The following is a 27741-nucleotide window of genomic DNA, read 5'->3' on the forward strand; positions in this document are numbered from 1 at the left end:
CGTCATTAATACCTCCAGTACAGCAGGGGGCGGTAAGGACAAGCAGCCGTCAAAACCTACACTGCCGGTCACACGCAAGTGTAGAGGGTAAAACAAATCCTGTTTGGAGAACATGGAGTGAAGAGTGTTGACATCGTGACGACCTGATGCCATCAACACGATGGCGACTCCAGCTATTCGCATGTTCCGCAGGTTGGAGGGTTTGTTCTGTGTCTACAAACCTTCCGGTGTTCACTGGAAACTCGTCCGGGACAACATCGAGACAAGTCTTCTTAAAGGTGACGAGAACACGTTCCATATTGTGAGCAGGTTTCTTAATGTGAGGACACGTTTCTAAATGAGAGAACATGTTCCTAAATGTGAGAGCAGGTTTCTTAATGTGAGGACACGTTTCTAAATGAGAGAACATGTTCCTAAATGTGAGAGCAGGTTTCTTAATGTGAGGACACGTTTCTAAATGAGAGAACATGTTCCTAAATGTGAGAGCAGGTTTCTTAATGTGAGGACACGTTTCTAAATGAAAGAACATGTTCTTAAATGAGAGAACATGTTCTTAAATGAGAGAACATGTTCCTAAATGTGAAGACACGTTCTTAAATGAGAGCAGATGTTCTTAAATGTCGAGACACGTTTCTAAATGAGAGAACACGTTCTTAAATGAGAGAACATGTTCCTTAATGTGAGGACACGTTTCTACATGAGAGAACATGTTCCTAAATGTGAGGACATGTTTCTAAATTAGAGAACATGTTCCTAAATGTGAGAACACGTTCTTAAATGTGAAGACACGTTCCCAAAGGAGAGAACATGTTCCTAAATGCGATAAAACGTTCTAAAATGCGAGGACAGGTTCCTAAATGCGAGAACAAGTTTCTAAATGCGAGACCACATTTCTAAATGCGAGAACAGGTTCCTAAATGCTAGACCTCCTTTCTAAATGCGAGAACAAGTTTCTAAATGCGAGACCACATTTCTAAATGCCAGAACAGGTTCCTTAATGCGAGAACAGGTTCCTAAATCTGAGAACACATTTCCGAAATATGTTATTCCAAATGAATGTTAGTGACTTATGTGACAATGAGGTATAATACAGCTAATTATACCTTGTAGTGAAAGTCAAACCTCTCCATCATGCTGTCCTCTGTCTCCTCCAGGTTTAAACACTGTTCCCCAGAAGCCGTGTCCTCAGGAGGTTCGCTTCCTGGCTCAGCCGGGCAGGGACACAGAAACACCCAGAGGACTCACCCTGTTTGCAGCCTCTGTCCCTGCTCTGTCCAACCACCCTCTGGGTAAGTGTGTCCACTGACTGCACAGCTCCTCCCCCTGTCTCATCTCACCAGTCCTCTATAGAAAGGTCACTTTCATTTATTTGTATGACTGTATTTTAAATCAGTGTTTGAATGATGTGACCAATATGGATAATTGTTGGTATCTGTGTGTTATTAGTTCAAATAGCTTGTGATTGTTCATATTCTTTAACCCTGAATGAAGATCCGACCACATGTAAGACAAAGGTTTCACTTACTTTTACTTGCCACAAATATGGATTTTCTTATTTTTTGTAATCTCCTCATGAGGCTCTGTTGTTAATCTGCACCAAAAAGCTGCCACAGCAGGAAACACACGGTCAGCACTAAAACTGTGCTCACTCAGGGTTTTCTGTCCTGCAGAGCAAATGAGGCCTGATGTCTCATCATTGACTTCTGAAGTTTGATATCTGAAGAAAACTAAAATGCTGCATTTTTTTTTTCTGTGTCTCAGTAACTGGACCTGAATTCCAGCATGTCCGAGTGGGAGTGGGACATCGTCTGGACGCCTCCTCCTCCGGAGTTTTAGGTGCGAGTTTAGATCCGATCATGTGAGAAAATGTTCTGTGTTCACGTCGTCTCTCAGAGAGTTCACACCCTGGTTTTCATGTACAGTTCTTGCAGTTGGGAATGGAAACAAGGTCCTGAACGATCTCTACAACACACGAGTCACAAGGGTAAGTTTCATTCTCCACTGGTTTCACATGAGAGATGAAATGAAGGCACAATCGCGACAGGTCTGATTCTGCGTGATATGTTTCAGGATTACACCGTGGAGGGGGCGTTTGGGAGTGCGACAGATGATTTCTCTGACACGGGTCGTGTTGTGGAAAGAACCACCTATGGTGAGATCCCTCATTGTGTCCCACAATTAAGATTATATTGTTGTTGTATTTCTTCAGTTCATTCTCTGAACATCACAGAGTTTCAGATCATTATGTTTGAGAGTAGGATACTGTAGCTGAACTTGATACCTTCACTGAATAATTAAAGCAGCTTATTATTAAGTTAAACTAATTGTATCTTCTCAAGGCACCGTCCACCCTCAATTTGATTCAGTTTTTCTTTAGGTCCTTTTTCTCTCCCGCATTTTTGCATTTTCACCTTTTAGGATGGAAAATCATATTATGCATATGAATACGTTATTATATTATAATGTATATTATGTAATATCTATCCAACTGTTTCAGACCCTATGATTATGATATTGTTGTGTTCGACAGATCACATCACACTGGATAAGCTGAACAGAGTTCTGGCAATGCTGCAGGGAGCCAATCAAAAGGCCATGTTAATGTAAGTTCATTGTATTTTACATTCATTAGTTTCTCCATCAACAGTTTCTGCTCTGAAGCTTCTTTATAGTCTAAATTCCTCTTAGAACAAACATGACTGTAATATAAACCCACTGAGGTGCTTGGCCCTGGAGAACGACCCAACATATACAATGATAAATGCTTCATAGATGCAGGTAGATTCATATTTCTCTATACAGGTATTCCAACGTGGACATGCGCTCACAGGAGGCCTATGAGATGGCTGTGCAAGGTCTACTGGGTCCGGAGGGCAAATCGGTGCCTATTGTGACAGGCCTGCGCTGCATTCACTTCCAGCCTCCCAACTTCACATTAGGTAAATAATCTCAAATTGAACACATTCAACATCTTATTTCACGATTTAAAACGAATGCTGATATTGTTTTTCTCTTCTCCTGCCTCCCTACAGAGGTGCAGTGCCTAAATGAAACGCAGAGATATTTGCGCAAAGTTGTGCACGAGATAGGACTTGAGCTGCGCAGCACGGCAGCGTGTACGGGAGTGAGACGGACCAGAGACGGACCGTTCACACTGCAGGACGCTCTGACATGTCACCGCTGGACGCCCCCTGGTGTCATGCAGGCCATCCAACAGTACCGCTCCAGTAAGAAAAACAAAAGACGCTCCCAGTCCCAGATCAAGAATCCAGGATTACAACCACTGGAGGAGAATGTGAAAGAGTCATCGGCATGAAACCAACGAAGAAGCAGCAGCAGCAGCGGCAGCAGGTAGAAGGAAAAGACTTGATGCTGATGACTCTACGAGCCCGGAGGCTGCGTCACTTTGAGTTCATCTCAGTCGGAAAAAAAGAGATTTCAAAGACCAGATATTCTGGTTTCTAAATGAGACACTTGATAATAATTGACATGCATGCATTTTTTTTAAATGCAAACGTCGCTCCATCTTCAGAGACCTGTGCTGTTAATCGTATGTTAAACATTGTGCAGGTCATTTAGACAGGTTTACCAAATCTTCATATTTAAGTGGTTTATTTTTTATTTTTTATCTTGAAATAAACTGAAAAAGAATTGGACTAAACTTTTGAACATTTCTTTTTGCTGCCATGTGATGTTTGGAGCTTGTGTGTGTACAGACCATAGAGCAGTGCATTCTGAGGATTCCCCTGCTTTATTTGTACAAATACTCCCCCAAGTGGTGAAAGGTCAAACTTACCCCTAGTGCAATATTAAATGTGTTACACCAGTCATCTCTAAGAACCAGTTATTCAGAAGATCAGATCTTGAAAAGCGTTATTCAAAATAATAAAAAAGAGCCTGAAATCAAATTACATCAAGTTCTAATCTTGGTTTGATCTGGTTCCAACTCGCAGTTTGTCTTTTTATGTTTGAACAAAGTGTCATATTCATTAGTTATTGGAAACTTAATGTAAGTGTTTGCTCATATAAAGACAGATTAGAGAATTCCAAGTTGCTGCAGGGTTTCCTCAGACCATGTTAATTTGATATAAAAAAACAACAACCTTGACAGTTGTTTGCAAACAGGCATAAATAGACGCGGGTCAATAAAAGTGCTTGAATTTATATGTTTTGTTCAAAATAAAAACGGAAGTTGATATATTTTTAGATAGTAGGCTACGTGCAGCGTGACTTCGATTCTACTCACACAACATATTGTTTTACTGTGTTAGAGAAGGTTTATTGTCTCATCACTGTGACACAGCCACGTTGAGAAGTGTTGAAGCAAAGCCTCTTTTTAATTGTTATCCACGAGTCCCTGTAAAGTCTTAAAGTCTCTTTATCTAAACTCGGTGTTAGTAATTAACATTGACCTGTGTCTCAGCCTGGTTGGGTCCTTGGAATTGAGGCTTGAAGATTCATTGAAAAACTCCTTGAATTTTGTATAATCAATGTAGATGTAGAATAAATGTTTCTATTTTAACAAAACTAAAATGTTAACATGTTCCAGCCTATGTTGGAAATCCACAAACAACTGAAGGGCAGAGAAATGCAGCGATTCTCCATGGAAGTGGATCACTAAGATCAGATTTGGTGTAATGTTCTCAGGCTTCTAATGAGATGATGTCTCAGCATCTGTTTCCCACAAAAGCTCCTTTGGGGAGGTTATGAGGTTATTCCAGCAGAGCCATTGTTGTCATACTCCTCATACCATTGAAGGACTTGTTGTTCCAGTGGGAACACTGGTGTCTTTGTCAATCTGGAGACACACAACGTCTGTGAGGACACAGATTGACTACATGAGCATGAGTTGTCGATCTGCAGCTTTATTAAGGACGACACATGACATTAGAACAATTTGATTACAGGTATTCAGTGACTCAAGTTTCACAACATCATTAAGACATTCATACTGAGAGCAAGTCAATCATTTTATTACCACTGTCTTTTATTATAGAGCCATGAAATGAATTTATGAGTCCGACACCATTCATTTGGTAAACACACGAATCACAATGAACTATGAAAACTATTTTGAAATAACACTTTGTACTAAAGAAAAATGAAAAGATCTTCAGGAATGCAGTATTTCATATTTTAATATTTCCTCTAAGATACTGATTGGTACAATACTTTTTCCATGAAAGTAAAATGAACACTTATTTTCCATAAAATACAAACAGTGTAGAACAAACACTTAATAGCTGCATGATGTAGATGATTTTCTTTGTGAAAACCATTTATTTTGGGCGGCTGTTGATCAGGAGGTAGAACCACTATCCAGAACGTGTCCTCGGGGGGGAAAACCCCCAAATTGCCTCTGACGGTGTGTGAATGATGTGTGATAGAAAAGCGCTGTGAATGTTAGTTCTGTATGAATGTGTGAGTGAATGTGTCTTGTACTGTGAAGCGCATTAAGAGGTCGATACGACCTCAAGACGATATGTTTTCATTACATTCTTGCATTCCTAAAATTCTTCTATAAATATCAATTTAATGTGATCATCGATATGAAATTGGACCAGTAAAGTACTGCAGAGTATTTCAAGCAAGGTAAATTAATCTAAAATGATGAAACATACAGAGAACAACAATATAAATTAGCATTTTTATAGAAGAAAAGTTGATGTTCATCTAATCCTGGTATTATACAACACCTGCACTAGGTGTATAGTACATACATAGAGATGTCCAATAAGCACACATGAAATTTCATACTCTTATATTATCTAAATCAAACATTTACCTGTTCAGGCTTGGTAGAAATACTAAAATGTCCAAAGGCGTAAAAAGGAAATGTAGCCATGGATAAAAAGAATAGTTGGAGTATCAGGTTTCGTTGTGATGAACACTGAGTGCGGAACGTCCACTTGGATCCGAGTTTCTCCATCGCCACAAGTTCAGCAACATCCTGACCTTTTGCTCCGGGGGGGCTCTTTGTGTAACACCATGGCTTCCTCACTTGTGTCATCTTTTTCACTCAACATCCTGCAACAACACAACAAGAGCAACACGAGCAGCTGATGTTGTGGCGACTAGTGAAATTACAGCACAGAGACTATTCAAAAATCACTTGGGTGAGATAGACAATTACAATTTCTTTTTTTATATCGTTAAATGTGTTTATTACCTGGCCACAGTTTCCAAAGAGTGAATCACGTTATCCCCTGTGGCAGCGCTACACTCCATGAATTCAAAGTTGTACTCCTGTGGAGGTAAACAGACACTTTTACCATTACAGCAATTTACAAATACTGCGTCGTCATCAGAAACTGTGAGATGATGTAACGCCGCAGATTCAAACCTTAGCGAGGATTTCTCCCTCCTCAGTTTTAACCTGCCGTTCTCCACAATCACTCTTATTCCCAAGAAGTAAAATGGTCACGTCTTCCGATGCACCTTCCTGCAAAATATGGAACACTTTGATGATTCTGATATTTAGGGTCCATGTTCTATAAATGCTACAGCATTTATATGCAATTGTGTGTTTTTTTTGTATTGTTAATGAATTTTACACCTTCACAGTGTGCTATAAATGTTATCTGAGGTTATTGTTTGTCAGCAGGATTACGCAGAAACTGCTAATTGAATTCCAACGAAACTTGCTGAAAAGATGGGACATGGACCAAGAAAGAACCCATGAAACTTTGGGGCAGATCCATAATTGTTTTAAAGCTATTTGAGCAAAATCCCAGGGAATAACTATCTATGAGTGTGTGAAATGTGCAGGAAATGTGTTGCTTTCAGTAAAATGCCAGTGTTCACTCACAATTGTCCATTTCTGCTGTCAGTTTATTTATCTATGCTGCAGCTGCATTTGCAAAACTGTATTTAAAGGTATAATTTATAATAGCAGCATAATTATAGAAACAATTCCTGTATTAACTGTGAAATGAACCAGCGTTTTGCCTTTTGACAAGCAGTTGTATGGGCAGCAAATATCACAGCTAAGTTTGACATCATCAGTTAAAAACAATATGTGGGCAAAGCCTGTAGATCAGTGACAGCGTTTCACACTCCAACATGGACACTTGATATGCACAGTACCTGGATGCAGTTTGCCCAGTAGCTGATGGCAGTGAAGCTCTGAGAAGACGTGACGTCGTACATCAAGAGGAACGCCTGCGCTTTGTGAAAAACCTGCCTGGTGATGCTGTGAAACCTGTCGGGACCGGAAACATTATAATATGAGAGGATCCGAGCAGAGATAAGACATCCGGTTTGAACCAGGTGGAGGCCACCAACTTCACTTTTAATCATTTTCATCACATTCTTCAGTGAAAGTAATACCGTGGGAAACAATGCAGTGTCGTAACTGAACAGGCCCGAGGTGAAAGGTGTGTCTCCACTAATCCTAATACACTGGTTAGTTGAGTTTACTGAGAATTTTTTTTGGTTTTTCTGTTTTTTCTGGTTTTTCTGGTTAAGAAAATCTTTCAATGACATTTTTCTTCTTTTTAGCTCATTACCTTTAACTTCTGTTTTGCCTATCAAATGAGTGGGTTCACAAGGCTGTTCAACTATGCTAATCTAATATGTCGTCCAAGCACCTAACTACCCAACCAGCCACATGTCTGTAGCATGTGGAGTGAACATGTGGACGTCCACCTGCTCCGTGCACACACTGCTCCATGCCCCTGGCGCGACATTTGTAATCATTCTAGAATACAGAACATTGCTGAGATGTGTCAAACCGGTTCTGTAACAGGTTACAACTTGGCTTCAAATTGACGCCTGAACATAGTAAGGCTGTTTTGGGCACATTATCTAGAACATGTCCAGGCCTGTGTGAACAGTATCTGCTGCTTGCTACAATAACACGTCCATGATGTATTAACATGTGCTCATCAGAAGTCTTGGCTGACACTCTGCTGAGAGCCCGGGATGCTCCCGTCACATTTTGTGTCGAGAAAGCCCTCGGGACAGAGACAACCTGTCCTGAGTCCACTCACACGTCCTGGATATAAAAGACATGCTGGAGGACTTAGGACATTAGAAAGCACAAAATAACACCCTGTACCCTTCACGGTGATGCCTCCTGCTCAGATATACTAAACGACCTTCCCTCCAACCAACAACCAGATCACGTGCCCATTCACAACAGACATCAGGAGCAAACCCAGGAAAAGCTGCTGGACCTGAAAGTGCACCTGTACGCATGTTTAGAGACTGACAGGTTTTCAGATGTCCTTCAATACACCTTCCAGCTTTCCTCCAGGTCATCAGGATAACGGGCATCGAACACAATCAAGTTTTCTTTCACTACATGCAGTACTTCTCCTCCCTGCAAACTGGAATTAGGTAACATTGTGCCAGAAATCTCCTCCCCACTAACTGACATCGCCAGCAGCTATGTTTAAGATCACCACCGGAAAGGGTGAAACATTATCTTTGCAGGGATGAACTTTTAAAGATCACGTGAATCAATCATAAAATCGAAAACATGACTAATAATTAGCATGAGTCGCTCTGTGATGAGCTGTGAAATCAAACAGCAGACTTACCTTTCCTGACCCGCTGTGTCCCATAACTGGAGCACCACAGGCTTTCCATCCACCATCACAGTCCACGTAGAGGTGTCCAAGCCTATAAAATATGCTTTTGTAAATGATTCTGTTATATTTACCTTCATTTATGAGAATGCAGATCCACTCTAAGAAGGGACTATGAAAGCCTCTCAATTACGGAACACCTTAATAGGTGAATCAGAGCCTGTGCTTTCTACCACACCTTCACTCATTGTCTCGAGAACTGGCCTCATTTTTAACACACGTGAGTCATGTGATTATGTTTTGCTTCTGTTGATGCTGCTCTGATGTGTCTGATGTTGTTGGTGCTGGTATTTGTTGTGGGTGTATCATCGTTTCGTGGTTTTGTACGGCCCTGCGTGGCTCGTGTTTCATCAACGCTCACTCATGCTCTCTTGTCGTTGTTATTTATTTTTGTACCCCATGGGAATCAATAAAGGATCTTATCTTATCTTATCTTGTCCTGTCTTAAACTTTATCACCTAATATACTTCAATAGAGATCAGGGTCTTACCGATAGAGGAGGGTAAATCGAAAGAAAACTTCCCACTTTGGGCTCTTTGCATCAGGGAGGTCTTGCCTACGCAGCTGTCTCCAACCAGCATCACGTTATAACGTTTTGATCCGACGTCTGCTCCTCTGGAATCACCTGCTGGAGGGAAAACAAAAACACATGTATTGTATTTTCTCTATGACAAACTACTGTGACTCTTGAATTCAGCGTGTACGTCTTACTGTTCAATTTACCCAAAGCAAACGTATTTTGACTCTCTTGTCTCAGGCGGATTTCAGCATAGGGCTGTTGAAGCGGAGTCCCTCTTTCAGGGGCCTTCCCACTGCGGAACAGACAAAGGGTTATATAATACAATACGCACAACAAATGAGTATCACCATCAGTATTTTGAATGACGAACGGGGCGGATATAACCACAAGGTGACATTGGAATTTGAAAGAAAAACACATTTGAAAAGAAAAATGTAACTTTAAAATGTTAATGTGTAATTATTGTGTTTGGTCACATCAGGTCACTATCACCTCTATTTTCTGTGAAGACACTGTACAATCTCAATCATCCTAGTTGGAGGCTGTGCAATGTGAAACCAACAATGCCACTGACCTGCTGACAAATCAAACGTCTGTATATAGTGTTAGCACCAAACCCTGTTTGCACTGTTACCACTGTATGCATGTGAGGATTAGTGTCGACCAAAGGCTCCCGTGAGTCAGAGGCTCGGCTTCTTTGATGAGTCACAGTCAAAACGTCTTTTACTATTTAATAGATTCACCCAATAGTGTCCGTGTGGATGTTTAGTCTTTGTTTTGATTGCTAACGCCAATCAGTTTAAAAAAGAGAATGAATGCAGAACACTCGGTGCAATATTACATATATCATATCAAGTTAGATTAGTTGGCAGGCTGACAAGTTGTTGAACTGCCAGCAATGAGGAAGTTGAGTGTTTGCCTCAGACAATGGCTTGAATTCTTTGTATTTTCACCACCTCAATTGACTCTGCAGAATATGAAAACAGAATCCAGACACTTATTTGTTTAGTGGCTGAAGGTAAATGTATAGTCTATAGAAAACATCATTGAATAGAGGTTTAATAGATTTATATTTATTCTGAACTGGGTCATGCTGATATGAAGGAAGATTATTCTCCGATAGTATCAGGCAGGTCGACACTTATATGCAAAGCCACTGAGGACGTTAAACAGGTTTTGGAGGCTGCAGTGTTTGTTTGTTATCTCTGTTGAGCTGTGGTGTTTGGTTTTACCTCAAAGGCCTTGAGTGCTCCTGTGCGTTTGAGACGCTGATGCCAGATGATGATTTTTTCACACTTTCATCAACCTGCAGACAAAAAAAAAACTCAGTCAATAGATCTGTCGTTCAGTAAACAGTAAAACAGCTTTCTCTTTTGTTTGCTAAATAGGATAACATTCAATGCTTTTACACCGAGCGACTGAAAGTTGCATTTACCGATCTGAGCTCTGAAGTTTTATACTGTGAGGCTGATACATTGTTTGCACTCCCTCTGACATATGATGCAACGCCACTAAAATATAATGTTTTATGCAAACTAAAAGCAGCAGGACTTTTATGAGTATGTTCTGGAACACAAAAATAATATTTGCTTAAGGAGGACACTCATTAGTTTTCTGCTTTGCATGATATCCTCTCCCACCAGTGCACATACCTTCTTGACTAGTTGTTGTTTAACTTGTTGTGCAACTGTATCTGAACGCTTTAAAGAAAAAAACGATACAGACTTCGAGTGCAGATAAATGTTTATGTTCCCTTTTCACTATGTGAAACTTGCAGGGTTGACCACATGTTCCTCATTTTGGTTCATTGTGTCATTTTGTTCTTCTTGGAACAAACACTCGCAAATATTTTGATGCAAACAGGAAGCTGAGCACAACACAGACTTTCTACTGCTACTGTCACTAAGAATAGATACGAGTTCGATTTTGTTGACTATTCAAAGGCCATTGTGTAATGCCATCAATTTGTATGATAAAATTACATGAATTAAACTGACAGGTTAATTGAAAGGGAGTTCAAAGGCCTGGGCTCATTTGTTTCACTAAATCTGCCACAATACTAACAGAATTGCACCAGAGGGGTGATGCAAACCCAGCACAGTCAATGTTAACTTTTTAATGTCGCAATAATGCACTTTCATAATGTCTGTCTGACTGTCATCATTGTCCATTGACTGATCAGCTTCAAAAGTTATCAATCCGGAGATACACGATACCAAGTAATAATTCAACCATGTTTAGTAAAAATCTGTCGGTGTTATTTTGCCTTTAGTTATTGGACAAACGCATGAACACACACACAAATGGGAAAGGCCATGTCAGAGAGAATAAAAAACATAATAATAGAATCACACACATATAATATTTTTAATATTAAAGCTTTGCCTCTCACCTCTGATTTTTCATCCAGGGCCGAAGACTCTTCTCTCTGCTCTTGACTTGCCGTGCTGACACTTTCCTCAGTCAGAATCGCATCTCTCTCTTTTGGTGCACCCATCATTCTGTCTTCATCCTTTTGAGGTCCACGGGACTTCCGGCTAGATCCCAGCTTTCTTCTTTTCCCTCCAGCTGCTGATTCTGACGTAACATCATGTTGAGGAGGGGATAGTGCAGTGAGGTAATCTGGGGTTAGATGATGCTCCGTTTCTGCTTGTTGATGGAGAGAATCAGGATTTTCTTCGAGTGTTTGCTGAGCTGGAGATTTCCCCTGAGATTCACCAGTGTGACTCAGTTCCACTGTTTCAAACACCTTCTCTTTCCTTTGCTCAGAGTCCCTGTTTTCCTGCTGATCATTAATCGGTGGCTCTTTTTCAGCGATTACTGAGACACTTTCAGGAGACACATCTCCAACATTTACATCCTCTTTATCCACCTCTTGCTTTTGATGTGAGTTTTCCACTTTGGATCGTGATCCAAGGTTTCTGCGGGTGGAGCCCATTTTTCTTCGCCTGTTGGGTGAACTGACATGTGGACTTGAATCCTTTATCTCCAAGTTTGTTTTGGTAGCTCCTTCAGGAGCGTTGTTTGGCTCTTGTGTGACAGATTCCACCATCTCCGGATCTGCCACAACAACACTTGGTGCCTCTACTGGTTTGAAAGGTTGATCCTGTATAAAGCCTTCTTTAATGCCTTCTGGACTTTGCTTATCACTTTGTGTAGCTTCTATATTAACAGAGTCCTCGACAGCTGATGTAATTTTCTTAGTGAGATTGAAATCTGAGCTGGTTTGCTCTTTCAATTCTTCCTGACTTATTGTTCCTGTTGGCATTTTTTCTTTTTCAGTCTTTTCTTCATCACTGCAGGTATTTTCTACAACTTCCTCTGCCGGTTCAGTGATCTCTGGGCCGTGCTGTCGTCCTTTAAGTCTTCGGCTTGACCCCAGTTTTCTTCTGTTCCCTGTGAGTTTGAAGCCCGAGTGAGTTTCCTCTTTGATGCTCACCGAATTGTCCACAGGTTGCGAATCAAAAGGCGACTTTGTTTCTGATTCCAGAGTTTGTAAACAGGGGTTTCTTTCCTCAACTGAGAAGTCATCGGTTTGATGCATTGTTGGCATGTGTATTGGCTTTACTTCCTCTTCAAGCACTTCCTCCACAGCATCCGCCGAGTGCTGCGCAGCTCTGACCTCAGATGAGCTCAAATGCTCAGTTTTATCCTTCATTGTAGATGTCTCCTCCTTTGGTGATGAAACTGCCACTTGCTCAACTCCATATTTAGGCTCTGTATGTTCTCTGTAGTTGCTTTTCTCTGTGGTTATCTCTGGTTTGCTGGAGGACTCTACACTCTCTGATTGTGTATGTGTCTGCTCTTGATGTGAGTTTTCCACTTTGGATCGTGATCCAAGGTTTCTGCGGGTGGAGCCCATCTTTCTTCGCCTGTTGGGACTGACATGTGGACTTGAATCCTTCATCTCAAAGTTGGTTTTGTGAGCTCCTTCAGGAGCGTTGTTTGGCTCTTGTGTGACAGATTCTACCATCTCCTGATCTGCCACAACAACACTTGGAACCTCTACTGATTTGAAAGGTTGGTCCTGTATTAGGCCTTCTTTAAGGCCTTCTGGACTTTGCTTATCACTTTGTGTAGCTTCTATAATAACAGAGTCAGTGTTGATAGCGTCCTCAGTATTTGGAGGCAGCAACAGATTTATTGATGGACTTCTTCTACCAATGACCACAGAGGTTGTTTGCATCTCATTGCTTCTAAAATCATCTTGCTGTGTTGGCTCCGCACTAACATCTACATCTACCTCACCAGCCCTTACATCAGTTCCCTGAACAAATGTGACAGGATTAACAACTTCCTCATTGTGGAAGGCTGACTGATCAGGAAGAAGAGCCATTGAATCCTCTCTGTTTGGAATCATGTTACTCTCTATTGTCTGCAGGTCAGAGGAATTGCTTTGCAGCTTTTGTCCATCATTGTGCACAGAACTGGTTTCATTAATGTCCTTTTCTTTATCCACAGTACTCAGTGACCCATGTGCATTTTCCTCTTTTGTGAATATTGACGATAACTCCTCCACCACTTCCAAGTCAACCTCTTCAGACCCTTGTGCACCCATTAAACTTGTTGCTTCGTTTAACACGACATCTCCCTCAGATTCATTCACGTTAGTTGTCTGTTGGACACAAATTTCTTGTCCCACTGAGTCTGTGTCACAGGGTGAAGATTCTGTGTTTTGGATGTGAGAGGTTTCTTCTTGGTCGAGTACGTCAGATGGGACAGATTTGGTCCTGACGTTGTCATCATGATTTGAGATATTTTGTGAGTCTGAATTATCATTCCAAACTGAGGCTTCCACAGCTTGTATCAAGTCCATTTGAACTACATCATGAACTGGAAGTGGAGTTAAATCTTCTGGCTCTTTTATGAATTTCTTCTCTGCCTCTTGGACTTCTTCAGTAGAATTGAGAAAGTCTGTTGTCACTGTTGTGCTGTTGTCCATCATATTCAGTGACAGAGTTGTATCTTCATCTGGTATTTCTTCTGTGTTCTCCTGCTCCTCCACAGCTGATGTAATTTTCTTAGTGAGATTGAAATCTGGGCTGGTTTGCTCTTTCAATTCTTCCTGACTTATTGTTCCTGTTGGCATTTTTTCTTTTTCAGTCTTTTCTTCATCACTGCAGGTATTTTCTACAACTTCCTCTGCCGGTTCAGTGATCTCTGGGCCGTGCTGTCGTCCTTTAAGTCTTCGGCTTGACCCCAGTTTTCTTCTGTTCCCTGTGAGTTTGAAGCCAGAGTGAGTTTCCTCTTTGATGCTCACAGAATTGTCCACAGGTTGCGAATCAAAAGGCGACTTTGTTTCTGATTCCAGAGTTTGTAAACAGGGGTTTCTTTCCTCAACTGAGAAGTCATCGATATGTATTGGCTTTACTTCATCGTCATGCACTTCCTCCACAACATCCTCCGAGTACTGCGCACCTCTGACCTCAGATGAGCTTGAATGTTCATTTTGACCCTCCATTGTAGACGTCTCCTCCTTTGGTGATGAAACTGCCACTTGCTCAACTCCATATTTAGGCTCTGTATGTTCTCTGTAGTTGCTTTTCTCTGTGGTTATCTCTGGTTTGCTGGAGGACTCTACACTCTCTGATTGTGTATGTGTCTGCTCTTGATGTGGGTTTTCCACTTTGGATCGTGATCCAAGGTTTCTGCGGGTGGAGCCCATCTTTCTTCGCCTGTTGGGACTGACATGTGGACTTGAATCCTTCATCTCAAAGTTGGTTTTGTGAGCTCCTTCAGGAGCGTTGTTTGGCTCTTGTGTGACAGATTCTACCATCTCCTGATCTGCCACAACAACACTTGGTGCCTCTACTGATTTGAAAGGTTGGTCCTGTATTAGGCCTTCTTTAAGGCCTTCTGGACTTTGCTTATCACTTTGTGCAGCTTCTATAATAACAGAGTCAGTGTTGATAGCGTCCTCAGTATTTGGAGGCAGCAACAGATTTATTGATGGACTTCTTCTACCAATGACCACAGAGGTTGTTTGCATCTCATTGCTTCTAAAATCATCTTGCTGTGTTGGCTCCGCACTAACATCTACATCTACCTCACCAGCCCTTACATCAGTTCCCTGAACAAATGTGACAGGATTAACAACTTCCTCATTGTGGAAGGCTGACTGATCAGGAAGAAGAGCCATTGAATCCTCTCTGTTTGGAATCATGTTACTCTCTATTGTCTGCAGGTCAGAGGTATTGCTTTGCAGCTTTTGTCCATCATTGTGCACAGAACTGGTTTCATTAATGTCCTTTTCTTTATCCACAGTACTCAGTGACCCATGTGCATTTTCCTCTTTTGTGACTATTGACGATAACTCCTCCACCACCTCCATCCTGTCAAGATTTCTCACATCTACATCTAAATCCACATCCAAGTTTCTTTGATCTGTTTTATCTTTGCTGTCCGTTTCTCCTCGGCTGTTAGATGTATCTGCTGCTGGAGAAATCCCAACTTTCTCAGCTGGCTTTGCTCTTGTGTTTTCCTCATGACCAATTTCAAATGTTTCAGGTTCATTTTGTGCAACAGAAAAAGGTTCATTGGGTGTGACTTCAACTGAAGTGTTTGTGTCTTCTGCCAAATGGTCTTTATTGGCAGGATCTTTGCGTTCTTCTTCCAAGTCAACCTCTTCAGACCCTTGTGCACCCATTAAACTTGTTGCTTCGTTTAACACGACATCTCCCTCAGATTCATTCACGTTAGTTGTCTGTTGGACACAAATTTCTTGTCCCACTGAGTCTGTGTCACAGGGTGAAGATTCTGTGTTTTGGATGTGAGAGGTTTCTTCTTGGTCGAGTACGTCAGATGGGACAGATTTGGTCCTGACATTGTCATCATGATTTGAGATATTTTGTGAGTCTGAATTATCATTCCAAACTGAGGCTTCCACAGCTTGTATCAAGTCCATTTGAACTACATCATGAACTGGAAGTGGAGTTAAATCTTCTGGCTCTTTTATGAATTTCTTCTCTGCCTCTTGGACTTCTTCAGTAGAATTGAGAAAGTCTGTTGTCACTGTTGTGCTGTTGTCCATCATATTCAGTGACAGAGTTGTATCTTCATCTGGTATTTCTTCTGTGTTCTCCTGCTCCTCCACAGCTGATGTAATTTTCTTAGTGAGATTGAAATCTGGGCTGGTTTGCTCTTTCAATTCTTCCTGACTTATTGTTCCTGTTGGCATTTTTCTTTTTCAGTCTTTTCTTCATCACTGCAGGTATTTTCTACAACTTCCTCTGCCGGTTCAGTGATCTCTGGGCCGTGCTGTCGTCCTTTAAGTCTTCGGCTTGACCCCAGTTTTCTTCTGTTCCCTGTGAGTTTGAAGCCAGAGTGAGTTTCCTCTTTGATGCTCACAGAATTGTCCACAGGTTGCGAATCAAAAGGTGACTTTGTTTCTGATTCCAGAGTTTGTAAACAGGGGTTTCTTTCCTCAACTGAGAAGTCATCGATATGTATTGGCTTTACTTCATCGTCATGCACTTCCTCCACAACATCCTCCGAGTACTGCGACCTCTGACCTCAGATGAGCTTGAATGTTCATTTTGACCCTCCATTGTAGACGTCTCCTCCTTTGGTGATGAAACTGCCACTTGCTCAACTCCATATTTAGGCTCTGTATGTTCTCTGTAGTTGCTTTTCTCTGTGGTTATCTCTGGTTTGCTGGAGGACTCTACACTCTCTGATTGTGTATGTGTCTGCTCTTGATGTGGGTTTTCCACTTTGGATCGTGATCCAAGGTTTCTGCGGGTGGAGCCCATCTTTCTTCGCCTGTTGGGACTGACATGTGGACTTGAATCCTTCATCTCAAAGTTGGTTTTGTGAGCTCCTTCAGGAGCGTTGTTTGGCTCTTGTGTGACAGATTCTACCATCTCCTGATCTGCCACAACAACACTTGGTGCCTCTACTGATTTGAAAGGTTGGTCCTGTATTAGGCCTTCTTTAAGGCCTTCTGGACTTTGCTTATCACTTTGTGCAGCTTCTATAATAACAGAGTCAGTGTTGATAGCGTCCTCAGTATTTGGAGGCAGCAACAGATTTATTGATGGACTTCTTCTACCAATGACCACAGAGGTTGTTTGCATCTCATTGCTTCTAAAATCATCTTGCTGTGTTGGCTCCGCACTAACATCTACATCTACCTCACCAGCCCTTACATCAGTTCCCTGAACAAATGTGACAGGATTAACAACTTCCTCATTGTGGAAGGCTGACTGATCAGGAAGAAGAGCCATTGAATCCTCTCTGTTTGGAATCATGTTACTCTCTATTGTCTGCAGGTCAGAGGTATTGCTTTGCAGCTTTTGTCCATCATTGTGCACAGAACTGGTTTCATTAATGTCCTTTTCTTTATCCACAGTACTCAGTGACCCATGTGCATGTTCCTCTTTTGTGACTATTGACGATAACTCCTCCACCACCTCCATCCTGTCAAGATTTCTCACATCTACATCTAAATCCACATCCAAGTTTCTTTGATCTGTTTTATCTTTGCTGTCCGTTTCTCCTCGGCTGTTAGATGTATCTGCTGCTGGAGAAATCCCAACTTTCTCAGCTGGCTTTGCTCTTGTGTTTTCCTCATGACCAATTTCAAATGTTTCAGGTTCATTTTGTGCAACAGAAAAAGGTTCATCGGGTGTGACTTCAACTGAAGTGTTTGTGTCTTCTGCCAAATGGTCTTTATTGGCAGGATCTTTGCGTTCTTCTTCCAAGTCAACCTCTTCAGACCCTTGTGCACCCATTAAACTTGTTGCTTCGTTTAACACGACATCTCCCTCAGATTCATTCACGTTAGTTGTCTGTTGGACACAAATTTCTTGTCCCACTGAGTCTGTGTCACAGGGTGAAGATTCTGTGTTTTGGATGTGAGAGGTTTCTTCTTGGTCGAGTACGTCAGATGGGACAGATTTGGTCCTGACGTTGTCATCATGATTTGAGATATTTTGTGAGTCTGAATTATCATTCCAAACTGAGGCTTCCACAGCTTGTATCAAGTCCATTTGAACTACATCATGAACTGGAAGTGGAGTTAAATCTTCTGGCTCTTTTATGAATTTCTTCTCTGCCTCTTGGACTTCTTCAGTAGAATTGAGAAAGTCTGTTGTCACTGTTGTGCTGTTGTCCATCATATTCAGTGACAGAGTTGTATCTTCATCTGGTATTTCTTCTGTGTTCTCCTGCTCCTCCACAGCTGATGTAATTTTCTTAGTGAGATTGAAATCTGGGCTGGTTTGCTCTTTCAATTCTTCCTGACTTATTGTTCCTGTTGGCATTTTTTCTTTTTCAGTCTTTTCTTCATCACTGCAGGTATTTTCTACAACTTCCTCTGCCGGTTCAGTGATCTCTGGGCCGTGCTGTCGTCCTTTAAGTCTTCGGCTTGACCCCAGTTTTCTTCTGTTCCCTGTGAGTTTGAAGCCAGAGTGAGTTTCCTCTTTGATGCTCACAGAATTGTCCACAGGTTGCGAATCAAAAGGCGACTTTGTTTCTGATTCCAGAGTTTGTAAACAGGGGTTTCTTTCCTCAACTGAGAAGTCATCGGTTTGATGCATTGTTGGCATGTGTATTGGCTTTACTTCCTCATCATGCACTTCCTCCACAACATCCTCCGAGTGCTGCGCAGCTCTGACCTCAGATGAGCTCAAATGTTCATTTTGACCCTCCATTGTAGACATCTCCTCTTTTGGTGATGAAACTGCCACTTGCTCAACTCCATATTTAGGCTCTGTATGTTCTCTGTAGTTACTTTTCTCTGTGGTTATGTCTGATTTGCTAGAGGACTCTTCACTCTCTTTCTCATTCAGCCAGTTGTCAGCCTGTAAAAATCCCCACCGCATTAAGAGGTCCGTGTCCTGTTTATTTTCTGTATCTGTTACAGCAGAGTAAGCACTGGCAGGGGAATTTGGTTGTTCAGTTACCTGTTGCTCAACTGGAGGACTTGAATGTACACTAATACTAGTTAATCCAGAGTTGCTACTATGTGCATTTTCTTGATTGTCATCACAAACGTCTTCAGTCTCAGATGGCTCCACTTTGTCCCTTCCTTCCTGGATCATTTGCATTGATATTTCCTGGATTTCTGTATCTAGCATTAATGACATCTCTGATACAACACCAGGGTTCTCCACAATCTTTTGTCTTTTATTTCTACGACTAGAACCCAGTTTTCTTCTGTTGCTAATGGGGTTAAAGTCAGTGTTGTTTTGATCATCTATTATTACTGAAGTGTCCTGAGGTTGTGCGTCAAAAGGAGCACGTGTTTCTGATTCCACGGTCTCTAGAGGAGATTTGATCTCAGTCACGTCAGTGGGGAGTCTTTCTTTCTCCTGGTGACTTGTTTGTTCCACGCTGGGTTTTATATCATCCTCTAATTGGCCTTCATTTTCATATACCTGAACTACTGCAGTGTCCAGTCTCTCAATGTCACTGGTCTCTGGTTTCTTTGGATCATATACTTGATCATCTTCATTTATCTGTTTGAAAGCCTCCACATTGCTTTGCATTTCAGGACACTCGTCCTGTTTATAATCAGGTTTTGAGACTTCCTGCTCAGTAGCAGAATCTTCCACCCCCTTCACACTCGACTCAGATCGGGATGAGTCACTGACTTCAGCTTGGTCTGTCAGGTTTGCAAAACGGATTTCAGAATTCGCACTATCGAAAGAATGATCCATCAGATGTATTCCTGCAGGTTTAACCTCCTCTTCATTCAAGTTCTGAGCTCCTCTGACTTCAGATAAGCTGAAATGCTCATTCTGTTCCTCATTTGTAGACAACTCCTCATTTGGTGATGAATCTTTTGCTAACTCAACACAGCGCTCAGGTTCTGTGTGTTCTCCATGGTCTTCTTCTGTGGGTGTCTCTAGTTTCATAGGACACTCGAAGTAGTCTGATTTCACACGTGACTCATTCATCAAGTCACTGGCGTGAAAACTCCCCCACGGCTTTGACAAGTCGGTGTCCTCATCTCTTTCTTTACCTTCTGCATTTGTTTCAGAGTACACACTGGCAAGCTCATGTGGCATCTCCCTGACATTTGATTGGTTAATCAGTGGTTCACTGGAAGTTGGAAGGAAATTTAAACTATTTAACTCAGAGATGCCAACATGTGCAGTTTCTTTTCTTTCAATTTCATCAGTGGGAGATCTGTTTATTCCTTCCAGCATGGTTTCCACAGATTTCACATGCACATCTGTCTCTGTCAGTGATGAAACTATTGCTGTTTCAAAATCGTCAAAACCGACAGGTTCCTCTTCAGATTCAGCGACAGGATCCTTTACATGCTGTCGCCTTTTATTTCTACGAGTAGACCCCAGTTTTCTTCTGTTCACTGATGTGTTCAAATTGGTGTCAGTACTCTCCTTTGTAATGACAGAGCAATCCTGAAGCTGGGAGTCCAAATGAAGGGAGAAGTTCTCATTTTGAATATCTGCAAGTTCAGTATTTTGTTTGGGGTTGTTTTTGTCGGTGGTTACCTCTGGTGTCGTAGAAAACCTTGTGTCTACAGATTCTACATGTGACTCACCCTTCAAATAGTTGCCCTCCACATTCCCATCTTGCCTTAACAGGTCGGAAACTTCCTCTTTTCTCTTTTCATTTTCTGTCACACTGAGAGAGCGAATCAAGTCAGAGCTGCTAGCAATATTTTCTTTGATTTCCTCACTCTGAAGAATGGCCGCTGCACCAGTCACTTCCAGCATGGTTTCCACTAAGCCATAAGAATAAGATGGTTTTTCATCTTTATCGACGTGTTTATTTCCACTTTTAAGAATCGGAATTTCTGGGATGTCCTCTGGATTTTGTGTTGAAGGGTCCTGAACTTCACAAGAATAACCAGAGGTAAAGCATAAAGAGCTGTCACGTGCTACAGATGAATCATGCTTGCTACCTTGATTATTTAACTCTTCCTGCCTCTCAGGTTGTGTTGTTTCGAGGGCTTCATTACCCTTGGTGTTTCCCTCAAGTTCCTGTCTAGGTTTGTGGTGTTTCTCAGTTGCTGAGTCCTTGACATGTTGCTGTTTATTTCTTCTTTTGGACCCCAGCTTTCTTCTGTTTGCTGAAGTAAGAGGCTGGGTTTCAGATTGTGAATTGTGAGAACTAGACGATACACTTAATGGTCCCGTATCTCCTTCTCGTTGTGGTACATTAGTATCGCCTGTTACATGGAACTCGGCTGCCTTGGGTGTTTCACTTTGGTTAACTACCAAGTGATGTGAATCAAGGCTTTGCTTTGTTCTTTGAGCAGACATGATCTCTAATCTTCCCTCCTAAAGCATGAGACATTAAGTAATGCAAGAGATCAAGTTCAGTTCTAACAGATATCAACTGAATCTAGTAAATTACTTCTGTCTTCAACCTGGATTAACTATATTGAAACATAATAAAAAAAACACCATTAGCTCCCCTACAACCCACATACAGCAGACAAAAAAACCAGACACGATGCTTTTGTCACTATAAAAAAAAAAATTTGAAAACTTTAATTTCTTTTTTAAGAATAAACGCCAACAATGACATTAACATAAAGGTAAAATGGATCAGTTCATATTACATTTCAAGACCTTCTACATGGTTATTTGCCATATCTACTTACCCAAGTCGGACACCTCTGTCATCTCGCATGAGCCGCTTTCTAATGTCAAGTCATCAGCTTCAGCTCAATGTTTCATACACGGGGGTGTTTCTATTCTGCAGCTAGGTCTGGAAACTTCCTGTGTGGGCCTCACACGCAACCTCTATCAACTACATGCAACAACATTTGGCACTTCCTGAATTTAGTCGAGCTTCATTTTCCATATTCAGATTTCATTAACGTACATGTCAAAGCTTTCCATACTATTAAACTTAAGTGTAAGCACCTGTTCAAACATTAAAAAGCATGAGCAACAAGGAGTTTTGGACCTTGGAAAACATTTATTGAACAAGAAGTTTGACTGCATCAGCACATATTGTCAGAACTTCAGAGAATCAAGCAAATAATAAGAGTAAATGCTTTTGCTGAGTGACATAGGTAAGAAAAAAAGAATCACAGCTGAATTTTTTGTTTTCAAGATTAACCTGCATATTACAGCCCCAGTATTTACACCACTAGTTAAGAGTCTGTTTTGTCACTGGTAAAAAGTATGCTCCTTTGACTGGCGATGCATTATTACAGTAACCAATTGTGATTTAAAGGTCAGCCAAGAAAAAGAAAACAAATAAAAGCATCACATGTAGTTTAATTCAGTTAGGCAGTTAAAAAGTAACAGGATAGAAACTTAAAACTAAATCCAGTAATTGATTTCATGACATGCAGGGTAAGAAAATTTTGATTCATGTAAACAGTGAATTCGATACCAAAAAAAGAAAAAGAAAGAAGTTTTTGTCGTCAATTTAACAGACTGCTATTACAACAAATGTAACAAGCGAACCTTAAACTGCTTCAAGCTGACAAACAAAATCTAAAAAGAAAAACGTGACTATAAAAATGTTGTATTTCCACAACCATAGCGGGATCCTGCAGACGAATCCTCTGAAGTTTTCATTTCCTCTCGTTAGACTGGGAATTACTGTAAAATACATGGACAAGTGAATAAATACAACATGATTGAGAGTAAGTTTAAAAGTAAACTGTTGCAGTCAGAAATAATACTCATGGCTGGTTTATATTTCTGTGTAGAATCAATGCAGAGCCTGCACCGTTGTGAGCATTTATAATGATGTGCTTCTGTATCTGTGTTACAACCACAAAGGGAGTTGGTAATGAGGTTTCTGAGCCAGTGTAGTTTTTTGTGTATGTTGTAATTTATGATTCTAGTCGTTTGAAGAGCTAAGATTTTGTTCATGTGTTTCACTCCGTCATGTAATTTGAGTGTTTGACTTTTTCTTGTTTATGCTTGGGTGTGCTTGCCAAGACAAATTCCAATCAACTTTGTTGATATGGCACTAACATATTAATCCTTGAATCTACCTCACTGAGCAGATTGAGTGGGAGCCAATAAATGCTGAACACTTACGCAATAACTAGGGCATCAATTCTACGCAGAAGTATAAACTAGATTTATAAACTTACCTCCTTGACCGTGAGATGGATCGTGAGTGCTTACGATTCTTGTCTCTGGAAAGAGAACGGAATCTACGTCTGTCTCTTGAAACAGACCTGGAAGGGAAACCCAAAATTAATTTAATCATCAACAAAACACAAATTATCAATAGAAACTGAGGTTACACGCTTACCTGCTGCGACTGCGGCTCAGGCTCCTCCTCTTCGGGGATCTATGTTGTAGGTGAATTAAAAAGAATGAAATCAAAAATTACAACAGAATTAGAATTTCACGCGTTCCTGTCAGTAATGAAACCTCTTATATTCTCATCCTTTAAAGAGGCATGGGTTACACATGGAAACGTGGTTACACGTAGTTCCTTCTGTTTATAGAGGGATCATCTGCATCCATGAAATGCATCAAGATCAACTCATTAAAAAGGAAACTTTGGCCAATGAGCACAAATCACGAAGCCAGATTTCAGAATCTACAGCAAAGTCAGGGCTCGACATTAAGGCTTACCTGGGACAATTATGTCAAGCAGGAAAAACACTTTCTAAGATTATCTCTGCAATTACACTAAGCGGTTTTAACCAATGCTGGAGGCACACAGCCATTATGGTAGAAAACACTCCTTCAGTTGACCTGATGAGAAACTATGGTGCCTGTGGTCGTTTTCACTTTCACCAAAACCATTAGTAACTGACATGAGTTGACACTGAACGTCACTACAGAATAATCCTGATAACCTTTAAATTTTTAATGCAGGTTTTAATTAGAAAACCTTCGTGCTCAAGGTGGAAGGAAATTTTCATTGAAAAGTGAGCTACCATTAACAAAAAACTAAGTGCAACTTATTTCAGTCAAAATGGCTTAATGTCGAGCCATGAAAAGACACTGAACAGCCCATAAACGTAAATTTTTGGCAAATTACAATTTGAAACTGACAGCAAAGTTCCATGACGCCAAGTTTTGACCTTACGATTTTGCAGCTCTGCACTGAAATTGCTCAATATTACATCACTGCAGAGGGAAAACTGTCAAGCAGCGCTGAAAGATAGATTAAGCATAAAACTACAAAAGAGCAGGATAAAAGAAACTTACTATTTTAGGGGATTTGGACAAGATAGAAATGACGCAAGGACGCCAGACTGATGGTGAGGGAGGTCGAATTGCAGAGAGGATTTGCCACATGATGCAAATGTTGGAGATATGAAGTTGCTCGGTGGCTGGTTGGAGGGAGTGGCTGTTGATGATTTTCCCTGCATTATTTGGGGGAGTTGGGGGATGGGATGAAAGCCATGGGCTGTTCCCGTTGATACAGTAGTTGTGTTGAGAATAGAAAGAGTATAGACGCTGATTGGTTGATAAAGCAGACCGCTGTCGACTGGGTTAAGGTTGGAGGAAGAAGAGGAGGATGCTGGGAACTGCATGCTCAGGAACCAATAGGTTGGTGGAACCTGCTGACTGGCGGAGCGCCTGGGTCATGTGACAACACCAGCCAAGCTGATTGGGGCTCGCTGGTCAGCAGTCACATGATGCTGAAAGAGGACTAGTTGACTGACTCAGATGGTGAGAAGCGTGGTGGTGACTCTGCAACGGGGTTCAGTTTTATTAATAGATGGCAACTGAACTCAAAGAAAACAAAATTTACACCTGCATAAAGTGATTCTAAAAAGTACCAATGAAAGTGTTAGATGGGTGATGAAAAACTAACTGTGCATCTCAAGATGTCCCCATAATTCAACATCACTTCATAAACAGCCAAGTGCTGATATAAGCTGCCAATAGACTCAGCTTTCTAACACAACATTGACACAGATAACAAATGAAAAAAAATACCTGATGACGGTGAAATAATGAAATTTTGTTTAAGAAAAGCATCACTCCAGTTAAGGTAGGATAAGATTTTTTGAAGGAGTCAAAAAGCAAATATTTACACTGTGTGAGGAATGTAAATCTGCTGTGTCATTTTTGCTTGACTCTTCATATGAGACCTTAAATAAAAAATATTAAATGAATTAACAACTGGGGAACCCTTACCTGCGTCTGACTGGAGGGCTACGTCGTCTTACATCATCACGGGGGCGTCTACCACCACCACCACCCCAGGATGGAGGAGGGCCACGGCTCCTAGAGCGCTTTTCCCCAGTGGACAACTCGACGCGTACTTTACAGCCACACATGTTTCTTAACAAAAAAGTTATTATGAGTTAGAAACTGCAGTAAAATAAATAAGCACTTAAACAAACAACTAAGATATGTGCTAAAGGAATTACCTTCCATCCAGTTCTCTAACAGCGTCAGATGCATCTCTGGGATCTTCAAACTCTACAAAAGCAAAACCTGGTGGATTCCTGGCGACCCAAACACTTCTTAAAGGACCATAGTACCCAAAAGCCCTTTCTAATTCGGTCTTGTTTCCATTGTTTCCCAGATTTCCGACATAAACCTTGCAGTCCAGGGGACAGTCTCTGGTTAGAGCAGGATCTGAAACAAAGACAACCACAAACATGGAGGGTTACAATACACACGTTTGATGTTAGAAGGGCAATGTTGGCATTTCTCACGGGGGAGGAGAACATACAATTGAATAATAACGCTCATCAATTAACTATACTTATCACAAGACTTGGTAGCTAAGATTACACAAGTCAAGATAGCTAACAACCTCAGTTAAAACAAATATTGTGGAAAATCTCAAAGACCCTGGAAGCAAGATTCAGTTAGTCAGAGTAACAAGTATCAGGTCATCACTTATCATACCTCCCATTTCACCAAAACAAATCCTCTTCTTGAAATAATTCGATGAACCTGAAAGGAAAGAAGAAACAAAGAGTTACAGCTGGTGCTCTCGGTACACACAGTCAAATTAAGTAAGTGGTCAAGTCCCTATGGAGGCTAATAAAACACTCCTAAACTAAATGATACCGCGTGACAATATAATGTTCATTAAACAAACGTGTCCACATTGTTTTAGAAGCAGGGTGTTGGTTGTGGTAGCAATGGAATGTGTTGCATTTTACCGATAGGCGTGTCTCTTATTTTGCCTCCCGACTAATATCAAACACTAATAAACAAAAGAAACACCCTCTGTATGATTCAATACTGATCAACAGCGCCATAAAATACTTCCCTCAAAAAAAAATGTTAATTGTTAAATAAGCATATCTGATCATCGCATGACTATTTATTAGACGGTAATAGTTTAACTTAAGCGCTGCTAAAACCCTGGAAACCGTGCGTGACGTTATGTTTCAACGCGAAACTGTCAGCATTAGCGCCACACTCCAATGCTACGGCTAGCTAGCAAACAAAAGTACCGTGGCGCGGTGTCGTTAGCTTGTGCGTACCAAGAGTTCCGGGTAACGTTGGACTTCATTTTCGCCCTTTTAGTCAACTTCCGTGCGTGTGCACACACAACAGATGACGTATTTACTTGTGTCCAACGTGCCGCACATTTTATAAAGTCTGGATTCACGCCACACCGTCCACGATGCAGACATTAAAGCCAAAATGTGGCAGCCACGGGACCTTGCGTGAAAGCTAGCAACTTTAGCATCGAGCACGACGACGCGGCTTTGAAGATATCTACTTTCCGAGTCTACGAATACACTGCGCAGGGACACGTGATACAAGGACAGCAATGAAAAACAAGCGGATTGAAATATTAAACACATTTAACTCACCTTTCAGTAGCTAAAGCTAAACGACGCTGTTGGCTGAAGAGCGCACGCCTCCGTGTTCGGCTGCTGGTAGCTTCACTTGTTGTTAGCGCCGGCGGCTGCTCAGCGGAAGAGAGTCACAACTGCGCTACTTCCGTCCTCTTCTTCTCTGTGTTTATTGGTGGATGGGGCGCAGCCAGAGAGCGCCACCTGCTGTACAGGAAAGGAGAGTCAAGGCCACGATACGGTAAATACACTTTAACATGGACTGTATAAAAAGGGGTAACATGAATATCCTGTTCGACTGTGAGCAGGTGTTCTTAGAGAAAAAGTTTATCTAGTTACATCGTTTTAAGCAAGTTAAAGTCTTTTAGCTATTCTTTAAAAACGAATCTGCACAACAGCAACTCCAGAAAGACTATTTAGAAAGTTGTTTTGTAAATGTAGGCATGGCTGGAGCCTGGAATACTTGTTTTGTTTGTTTCACCATAATGTCAAAATGTAACACATGGAAGAACACAATATACATACACCCCTCTATATCTATATATATACCTACACACACACATACATATATACATATACATGCACATACTGTACACTTATACACACACACATATATATGTACAAATATTAACACATATATACACAAAAAGGAAAAGCCAAAGGAGACAAAGCAGAAAAGAATAAGATTAAAATAAATTGGAAAAAAAGTCAACCTCAGTCCCCGCTATCGGCATCCCCTAGCGCTTAGGACATATCAATATAACTTTAAAAATGTATAAAGGGAGTCCAGATCAAAAGCAAACACTTGCTTCACTCTTTCATTTCAGAACATATATAATCTCCATATCGCAGACATTTCGCATATCTCTCTCATCACCTGTGGCTTGTGTTGATTCCATGGTGAGGTGGTGTAGCGCTTAGCTTGAAGTAGACACATATCTACAAGTCTA

General features: G+C 41.1%; 4 protein-coding genes across 8 annotated transcripts; 1 reads left to right on the top strand and 3 right to left on the bottom strand.

Moving 5' to 3' along the window:
- The first annotated feature begins 33 nt into the window (after window positions 1-33).
- On the top strand, window positions 34-3826 carry trub2 (TruB pseudouridine (psi) synthase family member 2). Its single transcript, XM_035151617.2, is given in 9 exon segments — window positions 34-278; window positions 1155-1289; window positions 1762-1836; window positions 1923-1984; window positions 2071-2152; window positions 2531-2603; window positions 2803-2939; window positions 3033-3236; window positions 3239-3826. Coding segments are annotated over 9 exon segments (1113 nt in total). The 5' UTR covers window positions 34-160; the 3' UTR covers window positions 3466-3826.
- A 1023-nt stretch (window positions 3827-4849) lies between these two features.
- Window positions 4850-16606, bottom strand: rab44 (RAB44, member RAS oncogene family). 5 transcript variants are annotated; one of them, XM_035151613.2, is made up of 10 exons: window positions 15734-16597; window positions 11504-13645; window positions 10344-10417; window positions 9303-9403; window positions 9082-9219; window positions 8544-8625; window positions 7087-7201; window positions 6344-6442; window positions 6170-6246; window positions 4850-6027 (listed from the first exon to the last, which is right to left on the bottom strand). In XM_035151613.2, the coding sequence occupies exons 1-10, from the start codon at window positions 16286-16288 to the stop codon at window positions 5940-5942; spliced, it is 3471 nt and encodes a 1156-aa protein (XP_035007504.2). In that variant the 5' UTR covers window positions 16289-16597; the 3' UTR covers window positions 4850-5939. The 5 variants fall into 5 exon arrangements, with proteins under 5 accessions (XP_035007504.2, XP_035007502.2, XP_035007501.2 ...); XM_035151611.2 differs by having other exon boundaries at window positions 9082-9216; window positions 9315-9403; window positions 11504-16606; XM_035151610.2 differs by having other exon boundaries at window positions 9315-9403; window positions 11504-16606.
- On the bottom strand, window positions 16566-21845 carry LOC124851545. Its single transcript, XM_047339311.1, has 2 exons — window positions 21692-21845; window positions 16566-21365 (listed from the first exon to the last, which is right to left on the bottom strand). Exon 2 carries the CDS (start codon window positions 21345-21347, stop codon window positions 16566-16568), a length of 4782 nt encoding a protein of 1593 aa, XP_047195267.1. The 5' UTR covers window positions 21348-21365; window positions 21692-21845.
- Window positions 21846-21991: 146 nt separating this feature from the next.
- Window positions 21992-26966, bottom strand: srsf3a (serine and arginine rich splicing factor 3a). The gene is made up of 7 exons (XM_035151619.2): window positions 26810-26966; window positions 25887-25934; window positions 25400-25610; window positions 25164-25310; window positions 23314-23352; window positions 23150-23236; window positions 21992-22646 (listed from the first exon to the last, which is right to left on the bottom strand). The coding sequence occupies exons 2-7, from the start codon at window positions 25891-25893 to the stop codon at window positions 22619-22621; spliced, it is 519 nt and encodes a 172-aa protein (XP_035007510.1). The 5' UTR covers window positions 25894-25934; window positions 26810-26966; the 3' UTR covers window positions 21992-22618.
- Between the last annotated feature and the right edge of the window lie 775 nt (window positions 26967-27741).

The sequence above is a fragment of the Hippoglossus stenolepis genome, chromosome 3, assembly GCF_022539355.2.
Source record: "Hippoglossus stenolepis isolate QCI-W04-F060 chromosome 3, HSTE1.2, whole genome shotgun sequence".
In the NCBI taxonomy this organism is placed as follows: domain Eukaryota; kingdom Metazoa; phylum Chordata; class Actinopteri; order Pleuronectiformes; family Pleuronectidae; genus Hippoglossus; species Hippoglossus stenolepis.

Coding starts and splice junctions, on each gene's coding strand:
- rab44 (XM_035151612.2), bottom strand. CDS start 16,288: ATGCCAACAGGAACAATAAGTCAGGAAGAATTGAAAGAGCAAACCAGC. Junction 7,202..8,543: donor GACACAGCGGGTCAGGAAAG/GTAAGTCTGCTG, acceptor CGGTCCCGACAG/GTTTCACAGCATCACCAGGC. Junction 6,028..6,169: donor TCTTTGGAAACTGTGGCCAG/GTAATAAACACA, acceptor GTGTTGTTGCAG/GATGTTGAGTGAAAAAGATG.
- LOC124851545 (XM_047339311.1), bottom strand. CDS start 21,347: ATGTCTGCTCAAAGAACAAAGCAAAGCCTTGATTCACATCACTTGGTA.
- srsf3a (XM_035151619.2), bottom strand. Junction 25,311..25,399: donor GTTAGAGAACTGGATGGAAG/GTAATTCCTTTA, acceptor TTTTTTGTTAAG/AAACATGTGTGGCTGTAAAG. Junction 22,647..23,149: donor TCCATCTCACGGTCAAGGAG/GTAAGTTTATAA, acceptor TGTATTTTACAG/TAATTCCCAGTCTAACGAGA.